Raw genomic sequence first — 25,302 nt, 5'->3', positions numbered from 1 at the left:
CTTCTCTGTATTCAAGTTGTAAATGTCTGTGGCTTAATAATTCGGCAAACACAAAACTGGTTCTGTCTAGTTCACAAGAAACATAAAAAACCTTAAGTTACTTTGAGATGATACATTTCTGAAGTGCATGCACAGTGGCTGTAGGACACGTAGTCTTATCAGGAGCGGAGAAGGCAATTACAAACGTGTTTCTATGAACTAAAGGAACAGCTGATTGTCCTGTAAAAACAAGAGGGTCACACCAGCTGGCAAGTGGATGGAGGCCTCTGCACAAACGTGGACAATGGGACAGGGTGTAAAGTAACAGCTGAAATATTCTTTCGCCATTCCCTGCCCTGAGGAACAGCTCCTGTCTGGGGTGACTAATCCCTTTGGCTGCTTTTCCCAGTACAATCCCTATTCAAGAGGGGGGGTTAGTTATCAGGCAATAAACCGTTGTAACCAGGCCGGGAAAAGATGCGTCTGTTACCCTTTTTAGAATCATCTTAAAGTCTGAATTTCTCCTATCCTGCCATGAAAGGTATCAGATCCCACTCACTCTTTCAGGGGACAGGCATGTGTGATCAGAGCCACAGGCTGCTTCACGACAATGAGCCGCACAGCTCTGCTGTAGTAAGGAATCTGGTGAGTGGGCCGCACGCGCTTTCCTGTTTTAATTAACTGCTAACTGTCCTTTGCAAACCACGCCTGACACTCAAAAATGACTTATTTTGGGATGTTTACATTTTTTTTGCAGTTTAATAAACTGATCAAGAGGCAAAGTCATAACAGTAAAGTATAAACCGAAGCACAGATTATCCTCTCCCTCGAAGCCCTGCCAAGTTCCCTCTCAAATCTCGGACAAAACTTGGAGATAGACGAGGGGGTAAGTATTTCTAATATCAACATTAATACATATGAGAAGGAGGCTGCTTGAGCATGTTTTGGTGCAAAGGACTAAATAAAGACCAATACCATCAATACTTTCTTGCTGGAAAGTAGCAAGAAGAAAAATGTTTCAGTCATTAAGCCTTCGTCAGATGTGAGGGAGAGAGAAGAAATTAGCAGGGATATAATCCATTATCCACTCTCAACTGCCCTGTCCCTTGTACTTCTCTGGCTTATATCCCTGCTCTCTCTCCCTCACGTCTGAAGAAGGCTTAATGGCTGAAATGTTTCTTTCCACTTGTCAGCCACAAAGCCCACTGAATCAATATATTATTGACTTCCGCACAGCACACTTAACAGAATTAGGACCTCACGATAATAACTCATTTTTCAATAGCATTAGATAACATTCAAGACAAGGTAAAAAAATGTTTCCTACCACTGAGGAGGGAGAAACACAGGCTTGAAAAAGTCTAACTCCCCAAAGTGTAAGTATTAAAAGTGTGGGATATAGATCGTGGGATTAATAATAAACTATTAAACTTTATTTAAAATTGAGCCGTCGAGACACACTTGCACCTTGTTCATCAGCCCTTTCTCTTCGGCTCTCATCTGTGCGCACTCACAGCCCCCAACCCAAGCACACTGAGTCGATTGTAATAAAAGGAAGACATCTAACACCAGCACGGATACCTAGGCAAACAGACGCACATTCAAGCCCCTCTATCTTAAAACTAGTGATTTCACCAGGGCATCTGCTTAACACTAGCCAGCATGAAGGAGTGTTCAAAAAAATGTAAAGCAACTCTAACAGCAGCTGTTTGCTAAACGTATTTAATAATGACAAGTGTTTCCAATAGATGGCCAGTTTTGCACTTGCAAGCTGCACAGTATGTAACAATTGAACCATTTCATGGTGGAAGAGCATCAAGATTTTAAAATTCACATTTGTATCAAACTCCAAAATTTGTTTGTCTGCTTGCCTAGACGTACGCTTCTCATTCCCCAGACAGGAAGAGAGGTAAAGGAAGAGCAGTGTCACAGACAGACTTATAGTCATTCCCCTGGCGAGAAAAGACACATCTGGGCTCAAGGACTGCAGTCCTCGAATATTGAAAATTGAATAATGCACTAGTAAGGCCTCACTTAGAATACTGTGAACCCTTTCAGTCAAGTTACAAGTTACAGAAAAAACATAGCTGCTCTGGAATCAGTCCAGAGAAGAGCCACCAGATACATACTAGGGCTTACGGGAATGTCTTACTCTGACAGGCTGAAGCAGCTGAACCTTTTTAGTCTTGATCACAGAAGATTACAAAGAACTACACACTAATATTTAAAATCCTCAAAGGCTTTGACAAAGTTAACCTAGCGGTCTTCTTCAGTATGAACAGTGTAGTGAGCACACAAGTGGACACTGTATGGAAGTGCTTTTGAAACTGAGAACAGGAGGCACTTCTTTTACGCTCAAGGGCTATGGGAGTATTGGACAAGCTGGCCAGGCATGTTGTTGAAGCCAGACTTCACACAAGAAATGCCCTGATGAGATTTTTGGATCAATTGGCTACTACCTACCACAGGGGCTAGATTTGCCTAAAGGCCTTCTTTAGTTTGTCGCTGTTCTTATATCCTTAGGAGGACACACATAGCAGCAATGCAAGACTTGAGGGTGAAGGGTTAAACATTCTCTTCTCTGTTTCAGCAAAATGCCAGCTGCTACATTTCAGTATCGTCTGCTGATAAGACTAGGGGCCTGCAGACACAAAGAATGCTAGTTTTAAGAATCTCAAAGAATTATTTTGTGTAGAAGGCCAATTATAACTACCTGCTTGAAAAAAACACTGATATAGCTTAGTTACGTAGACATCTTCCGATCAAAGCAGAAGTTTGTTTAACCAATAGAAATTAAGACAAGTTTTTTTTCCCCCCAATTTGAGACTTAAGCTCTTTGTATTCCTTATCTAGTAAGTGTATAAAAGGTCAGCTGTAACTTTTCTTGTTGGAGCCATCTTCCCAATTGCAAGGAGGGTGCCCTGTGCCCAGATATACAATAAACACCTCTTCTGCGCAGCAAAAAGGTCTCCAGTGGATGTGGACTCTACAAGGGTTTAAATTAATCCAAATAAGGCTCACTTAGAGTGATTTCCATAACCTGCTCATTTTAAATGGGTCAAGAAAAGGCTGCTGGGATTGTGGCCCTCAGGGGCAGGAAGGGGTGGGGGTCCTAGCCTCAAAGAACAGCTGTTTGAAAGGTCTCCTGCTACAAGAGATGCAGAATGCCAAGTCCTGTTCATAAACCTTTATTAGACGTAGCTCACCGAAGTATCCTGGTGGACCACTGTGAGGTTTATTTACATTATTCACATACACTGTACCCAGTAGTTGCTTACATTTTCCAAGTTAAATAACTAAATTATTAAAGACAAAATAACCAACACACTTCTTTGTCGAACTCATAATTATAATAATAGTCAAAATATTGTGGCTGTTCTGCTTTTGTGTTTTCTACAATGGATTAAGCTGTCAGTCTTTTATGGTGCATGTTAAAAACTGCATGTGATATTCCTTTCAGTAAAATAAAACTCATCTGAAGTGAAGTTGACATGTATGACAATTCTCTGATTTTGCAAATTCCTTCTCTTGAGTTATTCCTCATTCTTCTTGGAAGTACGCGTCGTTTCGATCTTCTTCTGCTTTTACAGTTTTGTTGACCCTAAAAAGCCGTCGCTGGTCTTTATTTGTTTCTGCACATTTCTCTCCTGAAGCTGTGCTGTGTAGAGTTGTTCATCTGCCCAGTGGTGACCGTTGCAAGTGGTAGGTGGCTGTGCAGCTCACAGGACCTCTGAAAAGAAAAGGAAAGAGTCTGAGTGTTTTTGCCAGTGTTGTGAAAAACAGGATATGGCCTGCTCCTGTTCAAACACGTGGTTTCCAGCCTTAATAGGCCTTTTCATCCTGCTTGCTCTTAAGTCAAGAGGCATAAATGCAGCGTGCAGAATCTCTGCTTCACTGTCACAGCTGAAGACAAAAATATAAGACTCAACCTTTAAGAAAAATTACTATGCTTGCCCAATTCTGCCCACCTACATATAAACACTTTCCGACAGACTTGGTAACACTTCTACCAGACTTGTTTGTCCTTTTCTTTCCCACATCCCTCTCTCCACCGCCATTCAGCAGCTCCCTGGCTCATTCCTCATTTAAGGGGGGGGGTCTACATCTCACTATTCAAGTCACCCATTTCTCCACCTTTGAACAACTACTAGAATGATTATGTGAGGAAACCTGTGGACACTAGAACATAACTCTCATAGAGGCTGTTATTTCAAAGCTCTTGTACAGACAAGAGCACCGTTGCTAGCAAACTAAGATTGTAGAATTAGCAAATACACATAGAAAACATTTACATGTTTGCTTTAAAAAGTGCTGTTTAAGTACCAATAAAAAAAAAATCATAATCTTGAACATTTCAGACAAGTGAAATGACAGTATAAAGCTGTGGCAGATAAACAATGCTATCACTCATCTTCAGTTAAAATACATTGAATTAGTCCAACAGGAGCTTCAATATTGTTTCCCAGTCAGAGGTCTTTAAATCAATTGCTTGTTCTTGGCACCTTGTAGTTTTCATAAGTTGGAAAGCTGCTTGAGGATGGGAAAAAAGCTAAAAGGTTCTGCTTTACAGTCACAGAACACTTTAAATTAAAAGGAGGCACTGAGCATTTAAGCACCTTATAATTTACCGTCTCTTTCCACACTTAGGATAAGTGTGCTAAAGACTGAGGGATGATTAAATTAGCTTTCCCTGCTTCAGAATTCCTCCAATTTGTGAGACTGCCATGTCTCAGGCTCATTTAGCTGATTATGAATGACAAGGCTGTCTTCAGCAGCGACAGGTGAAGAGTGACTCTGCTTCGATGTGGCTGCGATACCAAGAATCCCAGCCAGGGAGGAACTGGGATTCCTGGGGCAGGATCCCCTTTCCAGGAAAGCATGCCAGGTCTGGAGCAGTACTGCTGACTGGTTCTCCCACATCCAGATGGGAATTTCGCACTGACTTCTCCCAGGACCCTCTGCTTGCTGAGACTCATGAGCAAAGAATGTGGGAATTTGGGGCCGAAACACTACAGTGAAATAGTTTGGATGAGCAAAGCACCCAGTCTAATTCTTCGGTATCACTCCCCTCTGCTCACACTAACTCCAAACAGTGGGGTTTTTTCCACTGGAGTGGAATTCTGGTTTCCATGATCATGTGCACAAATAGGTTGCCTCTGTTCTAAGTTCACATACTACTTTCACTGAAGAAAATAAATAAATAAATAAAAAAGATTCAGCCAATATGGGTGTTCTGTTCACATTCTCCTTCAAACACAGTTAATTATAGACAATAATTATTATACAAAACTGGAATACAAAGCTTGTTTTAATACTCAGTCCCTGTAATTAAAGAGTGATGCAGTATGACAGCATTATGACAAACAGCCTTGTTATGTTGTTTTATCGGATATCTTACCCTGAAAAAGCAAAGTACAGGCAGTGCCCTCATATTCTCAGTGGAAATCTGACTGCACATTCAAAGTGCTCTAAGAATGTAAGTGGGTAAAAATTTGAGGGAAATAATATTCTCCTGAGCAGGTGTTTTCCTTTTTCTTCCAAACGTTTACGTTTATAAATACATGTTAATGTTACATATTTTGCCTTTTTTTACCTTCTACACTGTTCTTCCAAACATTTTACCCCAAATCTACCGTCATTTTGCAGTGCTTTTCCTGTGGTGAACCTTGTTTTCACCGCATGGTGCTGCGATAACGTCACCGTTCACCCGAAGGAGGGCCGCTCTGCTCTCAGTACCTGCGACTTGCTGGGGCTTGAGGGGGCCGGCTTTCTTCAGGAAGGGCTCCGCCCCCTCGAAGGCCAGGATTGGCTCACTGGGGATCTCGCTCGCCGATTTCTCCGGCCCTCCATGGCTGCCGCTGCTGTGATTGGCCAGTTCGATGATCTCCTCAAAGTCGGGGCCCTCCCCCTTCATGGACAGGCCGTTCTCATGCTTGGTGGGCTGGACGCCGTTCAAGACCGGCACCGGCAGGCTGAGGAAAAAGACAGGCGAGACGGGACGTGAACTCCTGTCAGACAATGGCTTTTCACTTCGAAAAGAAATCGCAATGATACAAATGAAGACAATGAAACAAAACAATGTAATTTATTTTTAAATTTATTAAAAAAAATGTTTCAATGTATCAGCACTAAAAAAAAAATCAACGTTTTGTGAGATCCACTGATTTGGCATCTGTCACCTTGGTTTTATTCAGACAGTTTACCCCATAGACTGATTTCACTACTATCCACTTTCAGGAGCGAAAAACTCTCCCGACTTTTGCATTTGTATTCTTGAATTCTGTCAACGCGTCTGTGGTACAGACAGGAAACAAGCACCCCAATCAAATAAAAAAGCTTTCTGAAGAAAATAAATTAACTGAAAAATAAGGCAATTCTTTTGAGGTTTGGGGATCAATTAAAAGTTGCTAATTACTTGATAAAGACAGAGTGGCTGAACCGTGTAGAAATCAATAAATAAAAACAGCTCAGCGAAACAGCTGACCGCCTAGCATGCGCCACCATGGAATCTTACCACAATAAGCATGCTAATGGTTTGATCATTAATTGACCCAGTTATTGACTATGCCCTGTAGAACAGCTGACTTCATTTAAGACCTGCACTCAGGTACACTGGGTAGGTGTGCTTTTTGATTAGCATCATCGTCAACATCAGAAAGGCCAATAAAGTCTCTTAGTTTACCTCTCTATGGTCTGTTCCCCAGGCTTCTCCTTTATGCTGCTCTGTGACTGGGCCTCCTCCGTCTCCTTATTTGACACCACTAGTTGTGCCTCTGTGTTTTGCCGAGAATTGGCTTAGGAGAAAAAAGGAAGACATTCAGGCTCTCATTAGGCATTATTTCCACGTGCTGTAGTTCTGTCAATATTCTGGAACTTCTGGAACAGACACCTTCCTCTTTGAGTATGAGCGAACATGGAAAAGAAAATCACATTCTGGGGCTGTCATGCTAGCTTTCCTCTGTGTTAAAACCTGCCCCTGTTGCACTGTGGACTGAAGTAGGTAAGCCCCTTGTGCCTGCTCTTTCAGATATCTAAGACAGCACTAAGACGTTCTCTCCTTCAGGCCATTACGAAGACATACTGAAGCATTTGAGAGGCAGTTTAGACCAAAAGAAAATTAGTGTGACAGTACCAAGAAATCAGAACAAAGGCAGAAATACAAGAAGTTTGTTAAAGAAGGCTGAAAAAGCCATATTTGTTGGCAAACTAGTGTGTATTATTTTTATTGAATCAGCCTGGGCAGGAATGTGAGTCAAACTGCATTCTTCGTTAAGACTACTGGGTATTTCGCAGTCCCTCAGGACTTCTGTTTCTTTCCATTTTTATCCACAATAGGTCTTTAGGAATGAAGTGCTCCCAACTGTATGAGGCTGTGGTCAGGCTGTTTAAAGTGTGGCTTGGTCTAGGTCGTCATTAAAAATGGACACATGCCAGTTCTAGGGCTATATACCACATCAAACTTTCTTTGTAACTCGCCTCACAAGAGCTGCCACGTCATCTCAAAATTGCCTTTCAATCTGTCCATGTGTTCCCGTATAGACCGTGTTTCCTCCCTATTCTGCCAACAGAGCAACTTCTTGCACAAAAGCCAGACAGCTATTTGCTATGCCATGCAACAGAAGACTCTAGTGAATAAAAACAGGTGAGGCGAGGCAGCCCACAGATTAATTAGCCATTTATGAATCACACCACATAAAAACACATCCTGCTCCAAGTCTGAAAGTATTCATTAGAATGTACCACCGGTATCCTACAGCTGTGCTTGCAAAGTAACAACAAGAGTCCTGGTTTCTTGTGGAATAGCTGGTTCACATGTACCACATGAAGACAGAATGACAGCTGAGGCACTGCAATCTTGGACCGCTACAGTGGCTGTTAGGTGTCTGTAGGAGATGAGGGATTCATGGGACCTACAAAAGCTGCAGGCTTTGACTCTCCAAGACTAAAATGTGCCTTATACTAATAAAGAAATAAAACTATGCAAAGGAGGCAGAATTTGAGCTAAATTAAACTGAATCTGACAATAGAGAGCTGACCATTCAGCTTATCCAGCCCATGTGGCCATTTCGGAGTGAATTAATCCAAGGATCTGTTTCCTGAAAGAAATCTGGGTGTGCAGTTCCACAGCCCCACATCCCTTTGTGTAAAGGCGTGTCTCCTTCTGCTCTCAGTTTTGAATGCTTCACTGCTGATACTGAAGAAGTCTGAAGGACTGGCTCTGTCGATGCCTGGTGAGCAGGTTAGGGCGGCAGGAGAGTGGGTGGTGTGGTCTGGGACTCTGTAACCCGTAATAAAGGTGATACTTGCAGTTAAAACACCCAAAACACTACAACTGACAGGACCCGTGAAGCCAATGCAACGGAGCTCTGTGCAGTAATAGAGAGGGGACATCCCAGCTGCCCTTACCCTCTCTTCCCTTGGGATCCGCCTTGGCGTCTTTGCCGTTCACTTGAGCAGAAGAGGAAGACTTGGCGTCTTTCTGCAAGGGGAAAGAGGTCAAGGGTTCGTTTCCTGGACATCTTTGGAAAATGTTTCAAATGCACCAGGGGGGAAGGGGGGGGTCAGGCTGCAAATTTGAGAAATAAAATGAGCAGGACGCATACCTTTTCTCCACCGTCCGTTTTACGTGTCCTTTTCATAATCTCTTCTAAACGCTAAAATGTAAACACAAGGAACACCAGTCAGACAAGCTTGTACTCCTCACATCATATCTGGATATAAACTGAAAGAAAAACAAATTATTATTCACATTTCAGGACCCTTTTCAAATGTGTATTTCCTCCATCGTGATTCCAGATGGTTTGCAATTCAAGTAAAAGTCAGAGTATTTTAACTTTTCTGAATCACAAATAAAAGGTACTTAGCTGTAGGAGTTTCTCAGTAGTGAGGCACTTGCAGCAGGTTGGGGAAGGACCAATGCTAAGGTTTTAGGACACTATGAGCTGTATAGGGATGTGGGTTACAGACCTTTGAAGATGTGCATGCTGTTCCAGCAGACTATTCCCACTGAAACGGAGCACAGAAGCACTGCAGAGATTCACTCTGCTTGGCACACATGGGCAAGACTGATCAGGCCATTTGTTCCCACTGTCCCAGCAATAGCCTGTTTGGGACAAGTGAAAACCCACAATCCGAGAGACCTACCACAATTACTATAGAAGGAGGTGTCCCCTTTTCTCAAGGTGATCTGTTGTATTTACTCCCTTCACAGCCCTGCCCATTCACCTACTTCAGGTCAAAACTAACCTGTTGCAAACACCTGAACGGTTACACTGATCACGCATTGCTGCTGGGACTGAGACAACCCTAAATCCCAACTCTACCCTCTGAGGTGCTCAGCCAGCTGTGCACTGTTGCGTAGGAACTCCCCAGACTTGAACCCTTGACACCAGAATCACAGAGCTCAACCTGTGCTTTTACTGCTTGAGTCACTCGGAAAAACCGTGCTCCCTGATTGTAAGCAGAAATAATTCTTATTCGGAAACAGCTGATGGGGGGGACTCTCGTTTGAAAAGATCACATTTCCCAATGCTAAGCCATGAGAATGGACAGAAGTCCATACGCAGTCTTCTAACGTCACTGACCAGCACAACAGAAAAGAAAGGCTACAAACAAAAGGGGGGCTGGATCTCGTCCAACTGTGTCTGAAAAGAAGCCAGGTAATCAGCTTCAACCACAGCTAACTCCCACAACCATCTGGGTCAAGAAGAGCCTCCTCTCCTCTTGCAATTAAATGACTGTAAACGTAGTGTGCACCCCTGACCTTTGGTTTATGTTTCACTGTGCCTTTAGAGGTTAGGTTCAAAGTAAATAATAAAACAGACTCAAAGACTGGCTGTCCCTGTGTCTTCAGACTGCAGAGCTGGGTGATCTCAGCGCCCCTGTGTGCCCCTGCCAGGAACACCGAGTCTCCTGTCTACACCAGGGGATTTCTTTTCTGCTGCTGCGCGGCTGGTTCCTTCCTCACCTTCTTCCTCTCCAAGCGCTCCTGCTCCTCCTTCTGGAAGTGTTTCTCCCTCTCCAGGCGCTGCTTCTCGGCCTCTTCCCGGGCCTTCGCCTCGGCCTCTTCTCTCTGGGACGAGGGGGACAAGGGGATAAGCGCTGTCCCCGCTCTGCTCACAAGGAGAAGCCCAGCCGAGGTGGCGAGGTGAAACAGAATGTGTAGCGAGGAGACTGTACAAACTCTGGCTTTTCAAAATGATTTTCCCTTAACATTTTACACTCTGAAATATCCCTGTGACACAAGAAGAGGTTAAAGTACGCACCGATAATTGAAACTCATTATTTCAGCTTAGCTTACAATTAGCGGTGGCACTGTGGCTAAGGATCTGCGCCTGTGGCTGGAAGGTTGCCGGTTCAAATCCTGCGGCTGGCAGAGGCATCCTACTCCATTGGGCCCTTAACCCCAACTGTTCCAGGGGCGCCGTATAAATGGCTGACCCTGCACTCTGACCCCAAGCTGGGGTATGTGAAAAGGTAAATTTCTAATGCAAGAAATTATATTTTTTATTCTTGACTATTCCTATAGATTTGATATTTCAAAATTAAGAATATGAAAGAGTTTTTACATACTTCCCATCTTCATGTTTCAAAGCTGGAAATATAATTTTAAAATGCCTGATTTAACTACTGGCTGCATTAAGCAGCTAAGAAGTCATACTGTATCTTCTGGACCAGAAGTGAGAAATTACACTAGACCATTAGCTGCAATTCTAAACTCTCCCACTAGGTGGAAGCACGTGAGCATTGTTAAGGTTTCCACAAACGCTTGAAAGCCTAACCAGACCAACATGGTCAAAAAACAAAACAAGAAAGCAATTTAATTTTTTTTCTTGCCTTGGTAATTCACTCCTTTCAGGCTTCAGCAGGAAAGAGATGTGTTAAAGCAGTAAAAACAGCAGCTACTGCAACTGCTTCATGTTACAAAATAAATCCTACAACCTGAGTCACAGGCAATCTCTCTGTGCATACTGGGCACTGCCACCCTGCTACACTTTCAGACCTTCAGTCTGGAGGAGGCTTGGGGTTGGAAAAAGAGGTATGAGTTCAGTGATAGACAAGGTCAGGGTCTTGATCCAATGCCAGATTCGAGGAAGAAGATCCTGAGTCACAATGTTTCTGGCAATATCAGGGTCATTTTCAGCCAAGTCTTCCAATTACATGGAATTTCGCCAACCATGTGTTAAAGTATCGCCCTTTAAACTAGTTTGCACATTTAATCAACATTCAGCACCAACTCCTTAACATTAAAAAAAGAAAACTCTCGATCTTCATCTCATCCAATCTGTCAGGTCCAAAGACTCAAAACAAGCTGCATGGAACCTAAATCACTCCTTTCCAACTCAACACCAGTACTTAAATGTGGAAAATGCATATTTCAAAAAACCTCACCTTCCTCTAAAATCCCCTTTGATGTTAATCTTAGTTAATTTTTTAAAGATTTAAAAAAAAGATTACAAACGAGAAGAGGCCATTCAACTCATCTAGCCCGTTTGGCAGCTAGGAGCTAAAGGATCCTAGGATCTTGTCCAGCTGAAAGAAGCCGTGGTCCAGATTTCAGTGTCACCGCTGGGTAGCTTGTTCTAGACTCCCATGACCCTCTGTGTAATGAGCTAACTCTTGTTCTCAGTTTTACGTGCGCTTCCTTGTAGTTTCCACTAAAATTCATACTTCAGTGCTCATTCTGAAGGAGTCGATATCTATGAGGCTTTTCAGGGTGTATCAGGTCTCCTCATATTCCTCTCTGTTCAAGACTACAAAAGTTCAGTTCCTTCTGCCTTTTGGTGCTGGACTTTCCCTTAAGGCCCAAGAAGGAAGTAGCGGTGATGTCAGAGGTGTGCTGGCTGTTGCCATGGAGACGCAGAGGCTGCGCCCAGGAAGCAGGAAGTGCTGCGAGCCGAGCTCCCCCTCACCTGTCTCTGGAGCCGCTCGCTCTCCTCCTGCTCGGCCCGCGCCCGCTCCTCCGCCTCCCTCTGCTGCCGGGCCTCCTCCTGCTGCCGGCGCTCCTCCGCTAGCCTCTGGGCCTCGGCCTGGCGCTGCGCGCGCTCCTCCGCCTCCTGCTGTGCCCGCTCCTCGCGGAGAACCCTGCAGGAGCAGCACAGCGCGCCTCGGCGTGAGCGGACGCGCGAGGCCTGCCCCGCCGGACACCCGTTCGGCCCCCCGGGTGACCTCGTTTCCCCCTCCGTTCCTGCTGCGGCTCCGAGATCCGGCTCCTCAGGCCAACCGGCACTGCCGAGGCCAAGGGCGAGCAAATCCCAGGCCCCCGACTATGCTCTGTGCTGCCCCCTAGTGGTGAAACAACCTAGCTGCCACCGTCAGAACCGCAGACTCGCCAAGGCCTGAAAGAAGCTGGAAAGTCATCTCTTCAGGATGTCCCTTACTCCAGGGGCCAGCGACTAACCCTCACTTACTGACTGTGCTCTTTTGTTACTGTTTCCCGTCTGTCAAGCAGCACTGTGTGAGATTCAAGAGCCTAAAAATCACTGCCCTTACTGGTTTTGTTATTTTTGGCGGGGGGGTTTTGTTGCTGTTTTATGATACCATGATCTGCACCCTCTGTATCATGACCAGATGCACCTGCCTGCCCGATGAATTAATGTAAAATCAAGTCAATTCTTGGCTAGGTGTGTTTTCAACAAAAACAGGGCCTAACAAAGTCAAGGCACTTACAAGAATAAACTGCCAAGATGACCAGTTTAGGAACTAACCTCAGAAGACTTTGGATTTGGAAATACATTGAACTCTCAATACAATTTAACTACACCATTAAATAAAAGGGTGATTAACCAGCATTTGAGATGAACTGGTTTGAAAAATAGTTGGTTGCCTGTTTCCATCTCAATCCAGACCGGGTTTGCTTCAGTCAGTCTGGAGGTTCAAAGGCAAGGGGTTACTGAGGGACAAGGTCTGGCCCAATCCCAGAGCAGATGAAGTCTAGAAGCATTCAATGGTAGTGTTTTCATAACATTTACCTGTTCAGTGATCAAAGCTAGACTCAGTCCGGGGCAAACAGTAGAAACATAATCTTAAATGACATACCTGTATGACACATGTTCTTGGTTTTCAAAGCTAACATTTTAACGCTTTGCAGATTCAAAGTGAAGTGACATTCATCTTTCTTCACAGAAGGATAATTAGATATTAGACTCGATAATGAAAAGAACCAGCTATTTTGATGCAATCCCTTTTGTTACTACTACTGCTAATGCAGTTTCACTTCTAGAAACTCCTTAACCTATAATGAACTTATTCATATTAATCAAATCCCCTTAAAAAAGGTAAGTAACAGACTGTTGTATGACAACAAATTGGTAAAAAGCCATTACTGTTCCTACTGTAAGCAAATTCTCCAGCCTAGTACTAGAACAGAATTGCTTACCTCTCTCTCTCCTCCTTCTCCCTCCTCTCCTGCTCATCTCTCTCCCTCTGCTCGCGGGCCTGCCGGCGTTTCTCAGCCAGGATCCTGGCAGCTTCCTCCGGGTCAGTGGTCCCAGCCATGGGCTTGCTGGCCGGAGTGGTGGGCGTGGCCACGGGAGGCGGGGTTTGCTCAGGGACTGAGGGGGATGGGGCGGAGGCAGGGGCTGTGATTCGTGGAGCCACAGAAGGGGGCGTTCCCGGGGCTGAGGACACAACAATGGCTGGGACCGTGGGCAAGCCTGGGAAGGCCAAAGATAGGACAAGAAAACAAAAACAATGCGTCTCTTGTTGTCTGTGGTGTAATAAGTTCAGATCCTTCTTACATGGCCGAAAGTACTGCAATTAGGCCATAGCTTCCCTACAGTTGTGTAAACATTTCTGGGTCTTAAATCCTCCATGTAGTGCCCTCTGTTTAAGTCCCTAGTGTTTAAAATAACTCAAATTTAATTTGGAAATGCAATGTTGTCGTCTAACAATTAATCCTTTGTGACTTGTGTTTGATGTAGTTTTAATGCACTATAATTAGTCTAAAACAGAAATCTAGAGATTTTCAGCTCAATATTATCCTGAATTAAGTTATTAAAGCAATTTGCATCAACACAACAGCAGAGCGTTTTCCCCACTAATAACAAAGCCAGCTGATTTCCGTTTCCAGTAATTGGTAAACCACTGATTAATACCTGCCGCTGTAAATGGCACTAATTGCCAGACGTGTGCCAGACGTCTGAGATTGTTCAGTTTTTTTGTTCAGCAATCTCCTTAGGAAAGAAAACGAGAGACTCCCAGCACGTGCTTTTAAGCAACTAGGAATTTTAGGACTTGAAAAGACCTCACCTCTGGCCTCCTCCGGCGTGCCGGGCCTGCGCGACTCCTTCGCCTTCTCCACGGCGACGGGAGAGGCTGCCAGCTCCTCCGCCCGGCCTGGGGTCCTGGGCTTCTTGCCGCGGGTCCTGGGGACCGGCGGGGGGCCCCGGGGGGAGGGGGGTTTTGGGGACACCGCGGGGCTGGGGGAAGCAGGCCGCGCCTTAGGCGTCGACGGCGAAGAAGGACGGTTCTTGGACGCTGGACTGCTGAAGAAGACAACGCCGCGTTATTTTACACAACTCCATAACGTCACGTGTAGGAGGAGACAGCCGAGACACGAAAAAACAAGGACAGACTCCCGTTTCTGAAATCAACGCAAAAAAACCGCTTCCCCCAACGCAAAAATGTGGCTGAAATCCACACACCTGCAAACTCCACGAGGGCTGTAACAAAACATGGGGTCAGATTTGACAAAACGGCAGCTTTTACTGAGAGTTTTACTGAGAGCCCGAAGGAAATTAACACTCATTCACCTGGTTAATTTAAGCGGTATGTAATGGAAGCAAAGACCAGACAATGGAATCTAATGGAAAACAAAACTCCAGTCCAGTCAGTATTGCTTAAATAAAAATCCCTTTGATTGTGAGATTACAATGGACGCAAACGTCAATCAAGGGAAGAGATGCCTCATTAGGAATGAGTAACATTATTTTTTCCTGAAAATGTTCGTAAATCATATAATCAGAGGTAATAAAGACTTAACTATTTCTACGATACAATGGGAGATGCCTTCTGTACATAATTTTATTGCCTAAAAACACAAAGAGATGTACAGTAGGAGTCTAGATGAATCTACTCAACCATTTTGTAGATACTTATCTAAATAAGCTCAAATAACTTAAAGAGCAGTAACCAAAATAATTAGCTGTTCTTGAATACTTCCTATTGTTTTAAGACTCTCTTGTACTCAGCTTCCTATTAAAGCAACAGAGTCCGCAAGGAATACCTGTCTGACAACTCTTCAGGAGAGAAGCAACGTACCTGGTCTCTATTCTGTGTTTCATGCTTGGCAAAGACTGCCTCTTCTTCAGCACCTTTTCCTTTGCGAGGGCGTGCTTCTCTTTTTCATTTTCCCGTTCCTTGTCTTTCTTCTCTTTTTTCTTTTTCTCCATCTTTCGGAAACCGGAAACGAGAGCAATCCTTTTAGAACGGGTCCCTTAAGTAAGCAAGCGCCGGCATCACGCTGAAGTCTGCCAAGAGAATCCCAACCTTTCCAAGGGAAGACAAACCCTCTCATCCCCACTAATGTGACTGGGAACCTTGTCCGCACCCACAGGGATAATAAACCGGAATTCTCTAACAAGCCCTGGGGAATACACGGTCAGCAAACGAGGGTTTTCTCAAAGAATTAGCTATTTTTCAATCTGGTGCTAATACAGCTGTTGGCAGCGTGCTCACGTCAACCTGACGTTCTGGGCAGTTACACTGGTAATGTGTCATTAAAAGGTCAAAAATGATTAAGCTACCGCTGCTGTTGATATTCGTTAAATGGCACGAATTGTCTCAGTTTGTGTGGAAGCCCTTTTATAAATGTATGTGCTTAGCCAGTTTGGTTTTGAAACACCGAAGAGAGAAGAGCTGGGGCTGAACAGACTGTAGAGATGGTTAAAACAGATTTAACCTTCTTTCCCAGAATAAGGCTCTTAGAGGCGAATTCTCTGTGGGAATCAGTGAACCTTACAGAACATCTGCGATGAAGAGAGCTATGCCTATTACAGCAGAAGAAATGGCCTTTTACAGTGGAAACACCTGTAAGAACCCCTGGCGCAGTCTTCAGAAGCGCCCTTGCTGTGCTTGGTGTTTTGTATACTACGTGTGTGTGTGGACATCCTGACTCCAGCCTGAGAGAGACTCCGAGGTGCGTACCGTCCATACCGCGGCTGCCGGACTCTGGGAGAGACTGGGCTAGCAAGGCGCCCGGCGCCACTCACCGGTGTGGAGTCCCGCCTCCGGCGCTGGGTGATGTCAGGGGTGCTGGCCGACACCTTCCAGCGGTCGGAGCAGCGGTGATGGGCTCTGTGGTTATTGCAGGGGGCGAGAGGGCTGGCGGACGCCGACCGAGGACACAGGGGCGAGACTGTGGAGGAAACGGGGCGACCAGTTAAAATGGAGACCATCACCTATGGGGCCCCACATTTGTCCGCTTGGTCTTATCTCCACGGTAACTAGGGTTGTTACTATGAATATGATTTCATGCCCCCCCGCCAAAAAAAAAAACACTTTCTCATCGCAAAACTAAATAGTTGCCTTTAAAATTGTTCAAATAAAAGCTAATGAATAATAAAGGAAGGGATGCCTCATTAAGACAGATGAGTATTTTCTATAGTATCCCTGCTCCACTAAATGATGAAGTCGATGAGACTGAACACCAGGCTCAGGCAGTGTGCGTGTCGGAGACGGACTCACGCGCGTCTTTCCCGCTGCCCAGCAGGGTGGCGGCGCTGCGGCTGCGGGCCAGGAAGGACAGGGTGGGTGTCATCAGCCGGTCCACAATGCTGCTCTCCCAGGGGCTGAGCTGTAGGCTGCGGGCTGAGACACGGCAACACAATGAACATGGAGTGCAGGGCTTTCCAGTGTATCCACCCCTGAACCCTGAACCCCAGAGCCCAGAGCCCGAACCCTGAACCCTAGAGCTCAAACCTCAGAGCCTGAACACCAGTGCCCGAACCCCCGAGCCCGAACGCCAAACCCTGGAGCCCGTCACGAACGGAGGTGCAGACACTCAGGGATGGCTGTACACAGGAAATACCTCCCTTACAACGGAAATAAACCCCTCAGGTAAGAAAACCTGACAGAGTTTTCAAGCAGACATCAATAGTCTCTCACTACAAGTCCTACAGATACTCAGTGCTGTCAGGGGATGAGCGAAAAACACAGATTTCTACTTCATAACAAAGCAATTCCACCATTCTAGCAGTTCAGGGATGTGAAATCCCAGAGACTAATAACTACAGTTACATGAACTGAGTGTGCATCCTGTTCCTTTTATCTCCAATAAACAACGAAAGAAGATGATTTCACTGAGAGTAAGCTGGTCCACATGGACATGTAGGAACAACAGACAAACAGCTTCGCAAAATGGTTATTCAATAAAAATGATTCTTAATATCGGTTTTCTGCCACATACTAAGATGTATATTCTGCTTTAAATAAATTGTCCTAATTAAACAAACTAAGGAGCAGGTTCCTTAATGAGGTTATAAAATATCTTCAGAAAAAAAAAACAAAAAAAAACAACAGCTTGCTCAGTCCTCACAGATGGAGCACTTAAAAGAGCCCCACAGACTGGCAACATTAAAACGCCATTAACAAATAATCAAAACCTTACATCAATGCAAGGGAACAGTAGGGGAAAGACAGGCTGATCAATTGCCATTAAAACGCCAAGCTCATATTCAGCTTTTGAATTTTTGTCCGTCTCGTTCAAAAACCTGAAGTGAAAAAAGTCAATACCAGAGGCACTGTTTAATGAACGCTAATTGCCAAGTGAAGAAAAGCCTTACTGAACAGCAGCTCTGAAGTATTTTAGCAGAAGGGTCACCTTCGAGCTGTTCTTAATATACTCTGCCAGCAATCACATCCTGAAGTGCACTGCCTCTCACATACTATTTCTGCAGATGGTGCAGAAAGATTTCAGGCTGTATTTGACTCCAAAAAGAAAAATGAACTCAAGCAGTCTGGCCTAGTTAGCATTTTATTACAGGAACTATACAGCAGTAATGTTGCTTTACTGATGAACCCTGTTCTTAATTTACACAAGTATCCACTCTGGATGTTTTTTCTTTTACTGATGCAGCATCAGTATGATTCATGTACTTTTTTCCAAACCTTATTCTTTAAGGTTTTTATCAGGATGCTCCTTAATTTAAAATTCTTAGTCAACTTGTCTGTGTGCCCACTGCAATACGATCATTTCCTGAGGATTTCCTACTAAGGAACCCATAGCAGTTTGCAGCCAAAAACAGCCTTGAATTCAGGTGCTATCATACAGACCAACCTGAAAGCTACTTTACCCTGAGATTCATCATTTGGAACCAATACCTCTATGAGTAAACCAAAAAAGGGAAGGAGAAAATGAAGAGAACTGAAGTTTTCAAAACCGGCCAAATCTCCCTTTCAACTGTACCAACAATGCTCCAGCAGAAACGTCAAGGCTCAAGTGTCTCGAGACGGGGCCCGACAGAGTGTGCGTCTCGACCGCGTCTGAAACGAAGCTGAAGGGCAGCAAGAAATCGAGGGAGCGAACGGAACTGTCGGCGCTCCTCAGAAAGAAAGAGCATGTCTAGAAAGCCGAGATCGATAAGAGGTTACTCGGGCGATTCTCTGCAGGGGGAAGACTCTGTTTTTTTTTCTTCTTTTCTTAAAGAGTCCTCAGGCAGTGCAAAACATACATCACCCTGAAAAAAACGCCAGAGGTCAGCTAACGTTTCAGGTTGTTAAAGCAGATACCGATTCGAAAGACGCTGAAGGCAGACTGGATTAACTGAAGTGCCACCAAAAGGTGAAAAACACCGGCCTGGCCCACAAGAATTCCCCCAGGTAGTGCCACCTGCTTTGTTAAATCAGTTGGAAACCCCATCATCCATGCTCCTCGAACGAGCCAGAGCCCTGTGGAAAACTTTCCTGGCCAGCTCGTTCTATATTTTTAGACTGGAAATATTGTGATATGTTTCACTGGTTGCTGGGCAACATGGAGGAAAGCCACGAGTATAAAGATCTGGATGATAGTTGACTGTTCGTGACCCCTCTTAGTTCTCATGTCTCTTCTAATGATGCAGGCTTTCACCGCAACATGAAAAAAAGGCTAGTTGGTATGGCTACTGCTTTCTACGATGTGTTATTTTCACATCTAAAACTCAGACCTGGACAGCTGAGGTAACAATTCAGTCAGTTAAGATAATTAGCCTCAGTGAGATTAACCATGGGTTAAATATTGCAATTGTATCCAATGAACCGTATTACAGGTCTGCTTCATCTACAATTTGAATTTTTCTAATGTCGTTTCCCATGGTGAACATGTTCACACACCACTCAGTCTGTAAACAAGTACCATTCTTTGTTTGCATGCACCTTGAACACAGGAAATAAAATCTTCTTAGGCTTTTAGGTTTCACACTAGCTAAATGAAAGTCAGAAATGAGAGACTTGTTCGTTTCTCTTCCTTCGTTTTCCCAGGCTGTAACCTCTGAAGACGTGATGGAGTAAATTGGTGCTGTTCGGCCCTTCCAAATCCACAGGTCATCCGCAGAGCGGTCAGCACTCACCTCCCACAGCATGGCATAGGCCCCTGTCAGCTCGGCGTGTGGCACATCTCACACTCCCATTGTGTAACGGGCTTTGTAGATGCATAACAGCTTACTGCTGTCCAGGTTAAATCCAATGATTAAATTCAGATTTACAAACCACCACCATCACCCACGAATATCATAAGACGAACACCAGCTCAACACATTCAAGGTGAAAAAAATGCAGGAGGAAACCAAAAATGTAAATAGGAAATGTGCAGTGAAAGGACTTAAAATATATCTGGAAAAAAACGGAAAGTGCGGGATTTTTTTTCTAAAAAAAAAACAATCACAATGCAGGTACAATTTTGAAGACAGGGATGGGAATGGAAAAATAATCACCATCGAGCATTGGCAGGCGATTTAAAAAAATCATGGAGGTAGGAGGGATTTGGAAAGTCTGGTGAAGTTGACATTAGAGCAGGAAGGGGGGCCAAACAAGCTTTTCTTACTTCTGTTTGGCGAATTCCAGAGGGTGGCAGAGGACTTGGACAGCCTCTTGTTTATAACGGAATCCACATGTTTAGGGAGGTTCACCGCTGACATCGAACATCTGCCTGTACCTGAGGAAACGTATAAACAACACCGTTCACAACACTGGCCTCTGAGGGGAAAGGGGTGATCATGAGGGGGGTCCTCACACTATGTAACCTGGTCTTCGTGGCATGAAAAGTACGCTTTTTCCTCAGGAGAGTTTCAGAAGCCTTAAGGACAGGAGCTCATCCAGCCATTGAGTGAAAGAAGCCAGGGGATCGGCTTCAACCCCGTGGTTAGATTTGATCCAGATTGCCAGCACTTGTAGGGTAAAGGTGTGCCATAGGCCCCTGCCCTATCCCAAGAGAAGAAAAACAAAAAGGATGTGGAAGAGAAGGAGCCTGCTGGAGAAACAGGGCAGCCCGGGATCGGCCTGCAAGCTATCAGTTTAAACTGGTTGCTGCACAACCATCGCTGAGAAAGGACACGCAGAACAGGAGAGGAAACCAGCTGCCAAAAGTAGAAACGAAACCCTCCCAGTCACAGAAAGAAAGATTAGGCCTTTTACAGACCGCTTCAGAAACAAAGCACAGAGGAGAAACAAACCACCCAGAATTACCCATTTTAAAATGACTCACACCCCTGAATGCAAAAAGAAAAAAAGACTTGAAGTGCAAGCAACAGTCTTTAGCAGTACGACCAGTGACATTATTAAATCAGTTCTTGGTCAGCTTTGAAACATCTGTAAGAACTCCATGTAACTAAGACGGCTTTCGATACAGATTGGCAAGTAATATAACACCAATAAAGAGGAGTGACTTGTAACCTCATTAACACTGGACTGGAGATACACTGACATCCTGTGGTGTTCTGTAGCAATAGGCCAGACACAGTCCCCCATCCCAGTCCCACCCAACATGTGATCAATCGAAATATGTGCAAAAGCAATAAGAGAAGGACCTTGGTCCAGGAATCATAAAATCTATAGCTGAAATCTGATCTCGGGGACTCCAACTTCACATTTTACTGCACCATATCAAGAAAGAGTCCAGATGTTAAAAAGGGTGTGACACGTTACATCTGAGTCACACCAAATTGTTTTCAGTGAAGAACTTTATACATAGCAAAGGCAGCCTTCCACTTGCATGTTTCTTTGATTTTCTCTTCTGAGAGGCCTGGGATATAATTTAAGGAGATTTCCCAGCATGCTCCATGGCTCCTTTCCCAACTCCAGCCCTGCTGTGTGGCCATTCAAGTCCGCATTCGGCACTCTTCAAAAACAGGAAGTCAAAGTGACATCACACAGGGAAAGCTCTTAATGCATGTTGTGCAGTTATATTAACTCTAAAAGAAGGAGAGAGTCTTCTCCCTATGTCAGAGAGAAAATAAGCAGGGGAGATTTAAACTCATCCAGTTTTTCCAATGCATAGACACCCAAGTACAACTGCCAAGTCATTTCGGTAACAGTGATGCAGGCTCAAGGTTTTGTCCTGTTTTGTTGTATTACAGCTCAGATCTCTTGTAGCCTTGGTTTTTACCTATCAGTTAAGCTAGATGTCCTTAGCTGATAGCCCAGGAGTCAGCAACGTTTTTGCCAAAAAAACCAAATGCAATGTTCAATATTGAGATATGGGCACAGTAAGATGCCAAGGCAGGGAGGAGATCTGGTAAGGTTAATGATCTGTGAAGAGCACAATGTGAAAAGGGCTGGCATGCCGAATGAGATGTCTTCACGTGCCATGTTTTGGTAGGAGGTAGACCCTGCTCTGACCCAGTACGTCCCTTGTCACGTCTATTACTTTTGTTTCCAAGAACTGGAGAGAAGATGAATCCAGTGCACCCAGTTAAGTTTCCTTTCTCACAAAGAACATGATGTGCAACAGTAATAACGTTTAGCATTTCCTTTTACACCTCATATACTTGGAAGCAGTAAGAAATCAACTATTAAAGCTGTCAGCTACAAAGAAATCTAGCAATCCACTGCACACTGGAAATATCAGTGTGAAATTCCTCATAATTTAAGTACATAAAACCAGTATGAACAGAGTCACAACAATCCAGTTATGAGCTAAGTAAGTAATTAGGCAAGCACCATTAAACAACTGCAGGAGAGGAAGGTTAATTTCAATACCTGCCACCAGGAAACCAAAGCAATTCATTGTCATACTGCCACACCCAAGAACCAGACAAAGACAGTGAATAAAGGAATCAGTCATGCAAAAGATTCATGGAAATTCACAAAATACCACTTTAATAATGCAAGCATCAGAAGAACAAAGACGCACCCAAAAAGGTACTGTAAGCACCCAGTTTGAAAAACTACACAGTGCTTATCAATGCTGTAATTCAGATATTAAGTATCGAAGACCTTTACATCTCACTTCCTGAAAGAGACATAAATAACTTTACAGGGTTTAAAATTAGCTGCACACAGAAACAAACTATAATAAAGATGTCAGGGCTGCAGGACCCTTAAGGCCATGTGCACATACGCATGTTAATAAGTAGCCAAGCAGTCAGGATCATGGCAAGGATGGCACGTTCTACAGCACAGTGCCCCTGCCAACACACTGCAGCATTAGATCCTGACATTCTGGCCCGGAGGAACGAGTGCCTTCACAGTTTGTCTTCAGGAAGGGTCTTATGATAAAATGCTGCCACAGCTAAGGTTGAAGCTGATTCATCTCAGTGGCAGAAAGAGTTTTGCTTGACATTATAGTTAAAAAATACATTCGAGGTGCATGCTGAAACCTGAATTATAGGTGTTTTACTCTAAAAAGACTCCAAAATGCATTTCACTTGAAGTCTTAGATGGTGGTTTTCATAGCTTTCACAGGCCCCTGGATTCAAATATGCTCTCATTCCAAATATGCACAGATAAGAGGAAAAAATACTTAAGGGAGATATTTTTACAGTTTAGCTGTAGCTTAGCTTCAGTTAAGCTTTTACTAGGAGATTTTGAAAGCAAGAGTCAAATTTGCACGTCAGCCTTGAACTCTGCCCTGTAAAACGGTTGTGATGTGAGCCTCTAAAGCAGAGCTCCTGACTGCACCACTCACCTTCCTTCTGCGAGTTCTGGCTAAGGCCTCCTGCCCAAGACCACCTCTGCTGGCGGATTTCTGCCCATGTTTTCTTCGCAGATCTCTGAATGGCGGCTTCGTATCTCTCCTGGGGATCAAAGATACACAAACCCTCAGCACAGACTAGAAGCAAGGACAGGTTTCGAGGTGAAATGCTTTTCTCGAAAACATAGCCCTGTTCTTGGTCTCTAACACGGGCATTGATCAGCTCTTCCATTTCTGCGGCGTTCCTCTGTGCAGGACTAGTGGTCCAGAGCCCACAGAAAGTCTACACTGGTACATGACACCGATTACCAGCTGCATGATCTTTAAACCTTGCCCACACCCTTTCCCCTGTTCCACATCTACGATGCCCTGCTACTGAAAGTCACGTTCAGTAACATCTCATCTGCTCACTTCAGTGATGTTTGCACCTAATCTCCATCTCTGAACTGCTTTCCTCCACACTGAGAGCTGGTGTGTGGGGAGCGTACTGCCGTCGCATCATCCAGGTGGGGCTGCATACTGGTGGTGGAGGGGAGTCCCCATTACCTGTAAAGCGCTTTGAGTGGAGTGTCCAGAAAAGCACTATAGAAGTGTAAGGGTATTATTATTAATAAATGTTATGCAGACAAGTTTTTTTAAACACAGTAGAATTAAAAACCGATGAAAGTTGACACTCTTATCAAATTAAATTATTTGAGGGCCCCACCCCAAAATGCACATTTGATCAAGTGGGAGGATACAACCAGAAAGACAAAGTAATTCATGCCAGACCCCTTTGTTAGGTGCTTTAGCTGACAAGATTGATAACCTCTGCTCCAGAACAATAATGAAGATGCCCTGAACAAAGCTGAGACATACCAGGAAAACAAATCCCAGAAGTTTTCCTTCCACCATGGACGAAGGGAACAATGCCCCCCCCGCTTTTCAACTTTATATTCAGTGTTAGTCATAGGGCATGGCCTCTTAAGGACAGATTCAGTCTGTATTCTCACAAGCATGGGTCTACGAACACAGCAGCCAGCCTTTCCACGCCCAAGGAAAGCCCTCGAAATGCAGCTCGACGGGGAAATGCAAGGAATGTGACACCTCACTCATGGAAGTGACAGTTCCTGAGGAAGTGCAAAGGCAGCCGAACGGAAACCAAGCCTTTCCTCACGGGGGCTCACTCCAGCCCCTTCCCATCGCCCCCAAAATACTAAGCGTGCCGTCGTGGCCACCACAGCGGCGAGGAAGCACCATCAATGGGCAAAAACTAGACCACGGGGCTCAGTATTTCTTCTTCTGACGCTTCTTTTCTCTAAATCAAAAGGCAAACCATGAGAACCATCTTTGTATCCTCAACTGTCACGGGAACTAGCTCAGACTCAAATGAACATTTGGGTTTTCTTTATAACAAACAAATCACCGGTCATCACTTCTCTCATTCTGCTTCAGTTTTTTTTCCCCCTTGACCATGGCTTAGGAACCCACTTCCATGCCTGAGGAAGCTGTGGGCAGCGGGACAGACCCACAGAGTTTCCGTCGCCTCGCTCCTGTCCTGTGCTGAAAGCCAGCAGGAGCATCGCTTCACGATGCTGGTAAGCAGGACTTATAACTTGTTAGCAGCAGGAGATGTAGAGGTTCGTAGGCTCCAACTTCCCAGTTATTAACTGAGCAAAAGTATTCCATTTTCCCCTTATTCACTTAAGATGAAAAACACATAACCGACCAAATAACGATCATGACTTTGGTCCGGCCAGAGCGAATGTACTTTTCCAAGTTCCCCTCCGTCTCGCCCCTCACCTTGTTTTTCTCCAGCTTCTGCCGCTGCCTCTCCTCCAGCGCCGCCCTGCGTTTCTCGGCCTTCAGCCTCTGCTCCTCCAGCTTCTTTCTGCGGTCGTCCAGCTGTTTCTCGCGCAGCTGTCTGGCTTTCTCCTCTTTCTCCAGCCACTGCGTCTTCTTGGCAGCTGCGGAAAAACCGGGGACAGTTACACTGTGTCACGGTCATTTTAGCTCCTTAAGGTAAGTGGGAGAGCTAAACTCCGCCTCCAGAACTACAACTACCAGAATGCTTCAGTGCACAGACGGACATTGAAGGTTTCCAAGTTACAGCCGTATGTCCATATGATACTACAGAAGACACTTTGTATCTGAGGACCACTTCTAAGAGCACACAACAACCAGAAAGAATTCATACTGCAAAATATTGTTCCTATGTTTTACCTTCCTCACCCTTAAGA

The 25,302-nt window shown here is 44.7% G+C and overlaps 1 protein-coding gene across 5 annotated transcripts in view; it reads right to left on the bottom strand.

Annotated features, from left to right (window-relative positions):
• Positions 1-3,151: 3,151 nt before the first annotated feature.
• The window catches only part of map7d1a (MAP7 domain containing 1a), a 63,025-nt gene continuing 40,874 nt past the window's right edge, over positions 3,152-25,302 (bottom strand). For 2 of the 5 annotated variants that reach the window (XM_088602704.1, XM_088602706.1), the window contains 15 exons: positions 24,866-25,029; positions 23,078-23,186; positions 19,997-20,107; positions 16,666-16,788; positions 16,191-16,336; positions 15,241-15,371; positions 14,230-14,465; positions 13,358-13,634; positions 11,892-12,063; positions 9,947-10,051; positions 8,583-8,633; positions 8,386-8,458; positions 6,662-6,773; positions 5,716-5,951; positions 3,152-3,709 (listed from right to left, as the gene is read on the bottom strand). In XM_088602704.1, the coding sequence (XP_088458830.1) occupies positions 3,699-3,709; positions 5,716-5,951; positions 6,662-6,773; positions 8,386-8,458; positions 8,583-8,633; positions 9,947-10,051; positions 11,892-12,063; positions 13,358-13,634; positions 14,230-14,465; positions 15,241-15,371; positions 16,191-16,336; positions 16,666-16,788; positions 19,997-20,107; positions 23,078-23,186; positions 24,866-25,029 (2,057 nt within the window). In that variant the 3' untranslated portion in view covers positions 3,152-3,698. The remainder of the gene's footprint in view (positions 3,710-5,715; positions 5,952-6,661; positions 6,774-8,385; positions 8,459-8,582; positions 8,634-9,946; positions 10,052-11,891; positions 12,064-13,357; positions 13,635-14,229; positions 14,466-15,240; positions 15,372-16,190; positions 16,337-16,665; positions 16,789-19,996; positions 20,108-23,077; positions 23,187-24,865; positions 25,030-25,302) is intronic. The other 3 variants (XM_088602705.1, XM_088602707.1, XM_088602708.1) reach the window with 3 other exon arrangements.

Source organism: Lepisosteus platostomus, chromosome 13 (genome assembly GCF_059453375.1).
Source record: "Lepisosteus platostomus isolate fLepPlt1 chromosome 13, fLepPlt1.hap1, whole genome shotgun sequence".
NCBI classification, from domain to species: domain Eukaryota; kingdom Metazoa; phylum Chordata; class Actinopteri; order Semionotiformes; family Lepisosteidae; genus Lepisosteus; species Lepisosteus platostomus.
This window is presented reverse-complemented; position numbering and strand designations above follow the sequence as displayed.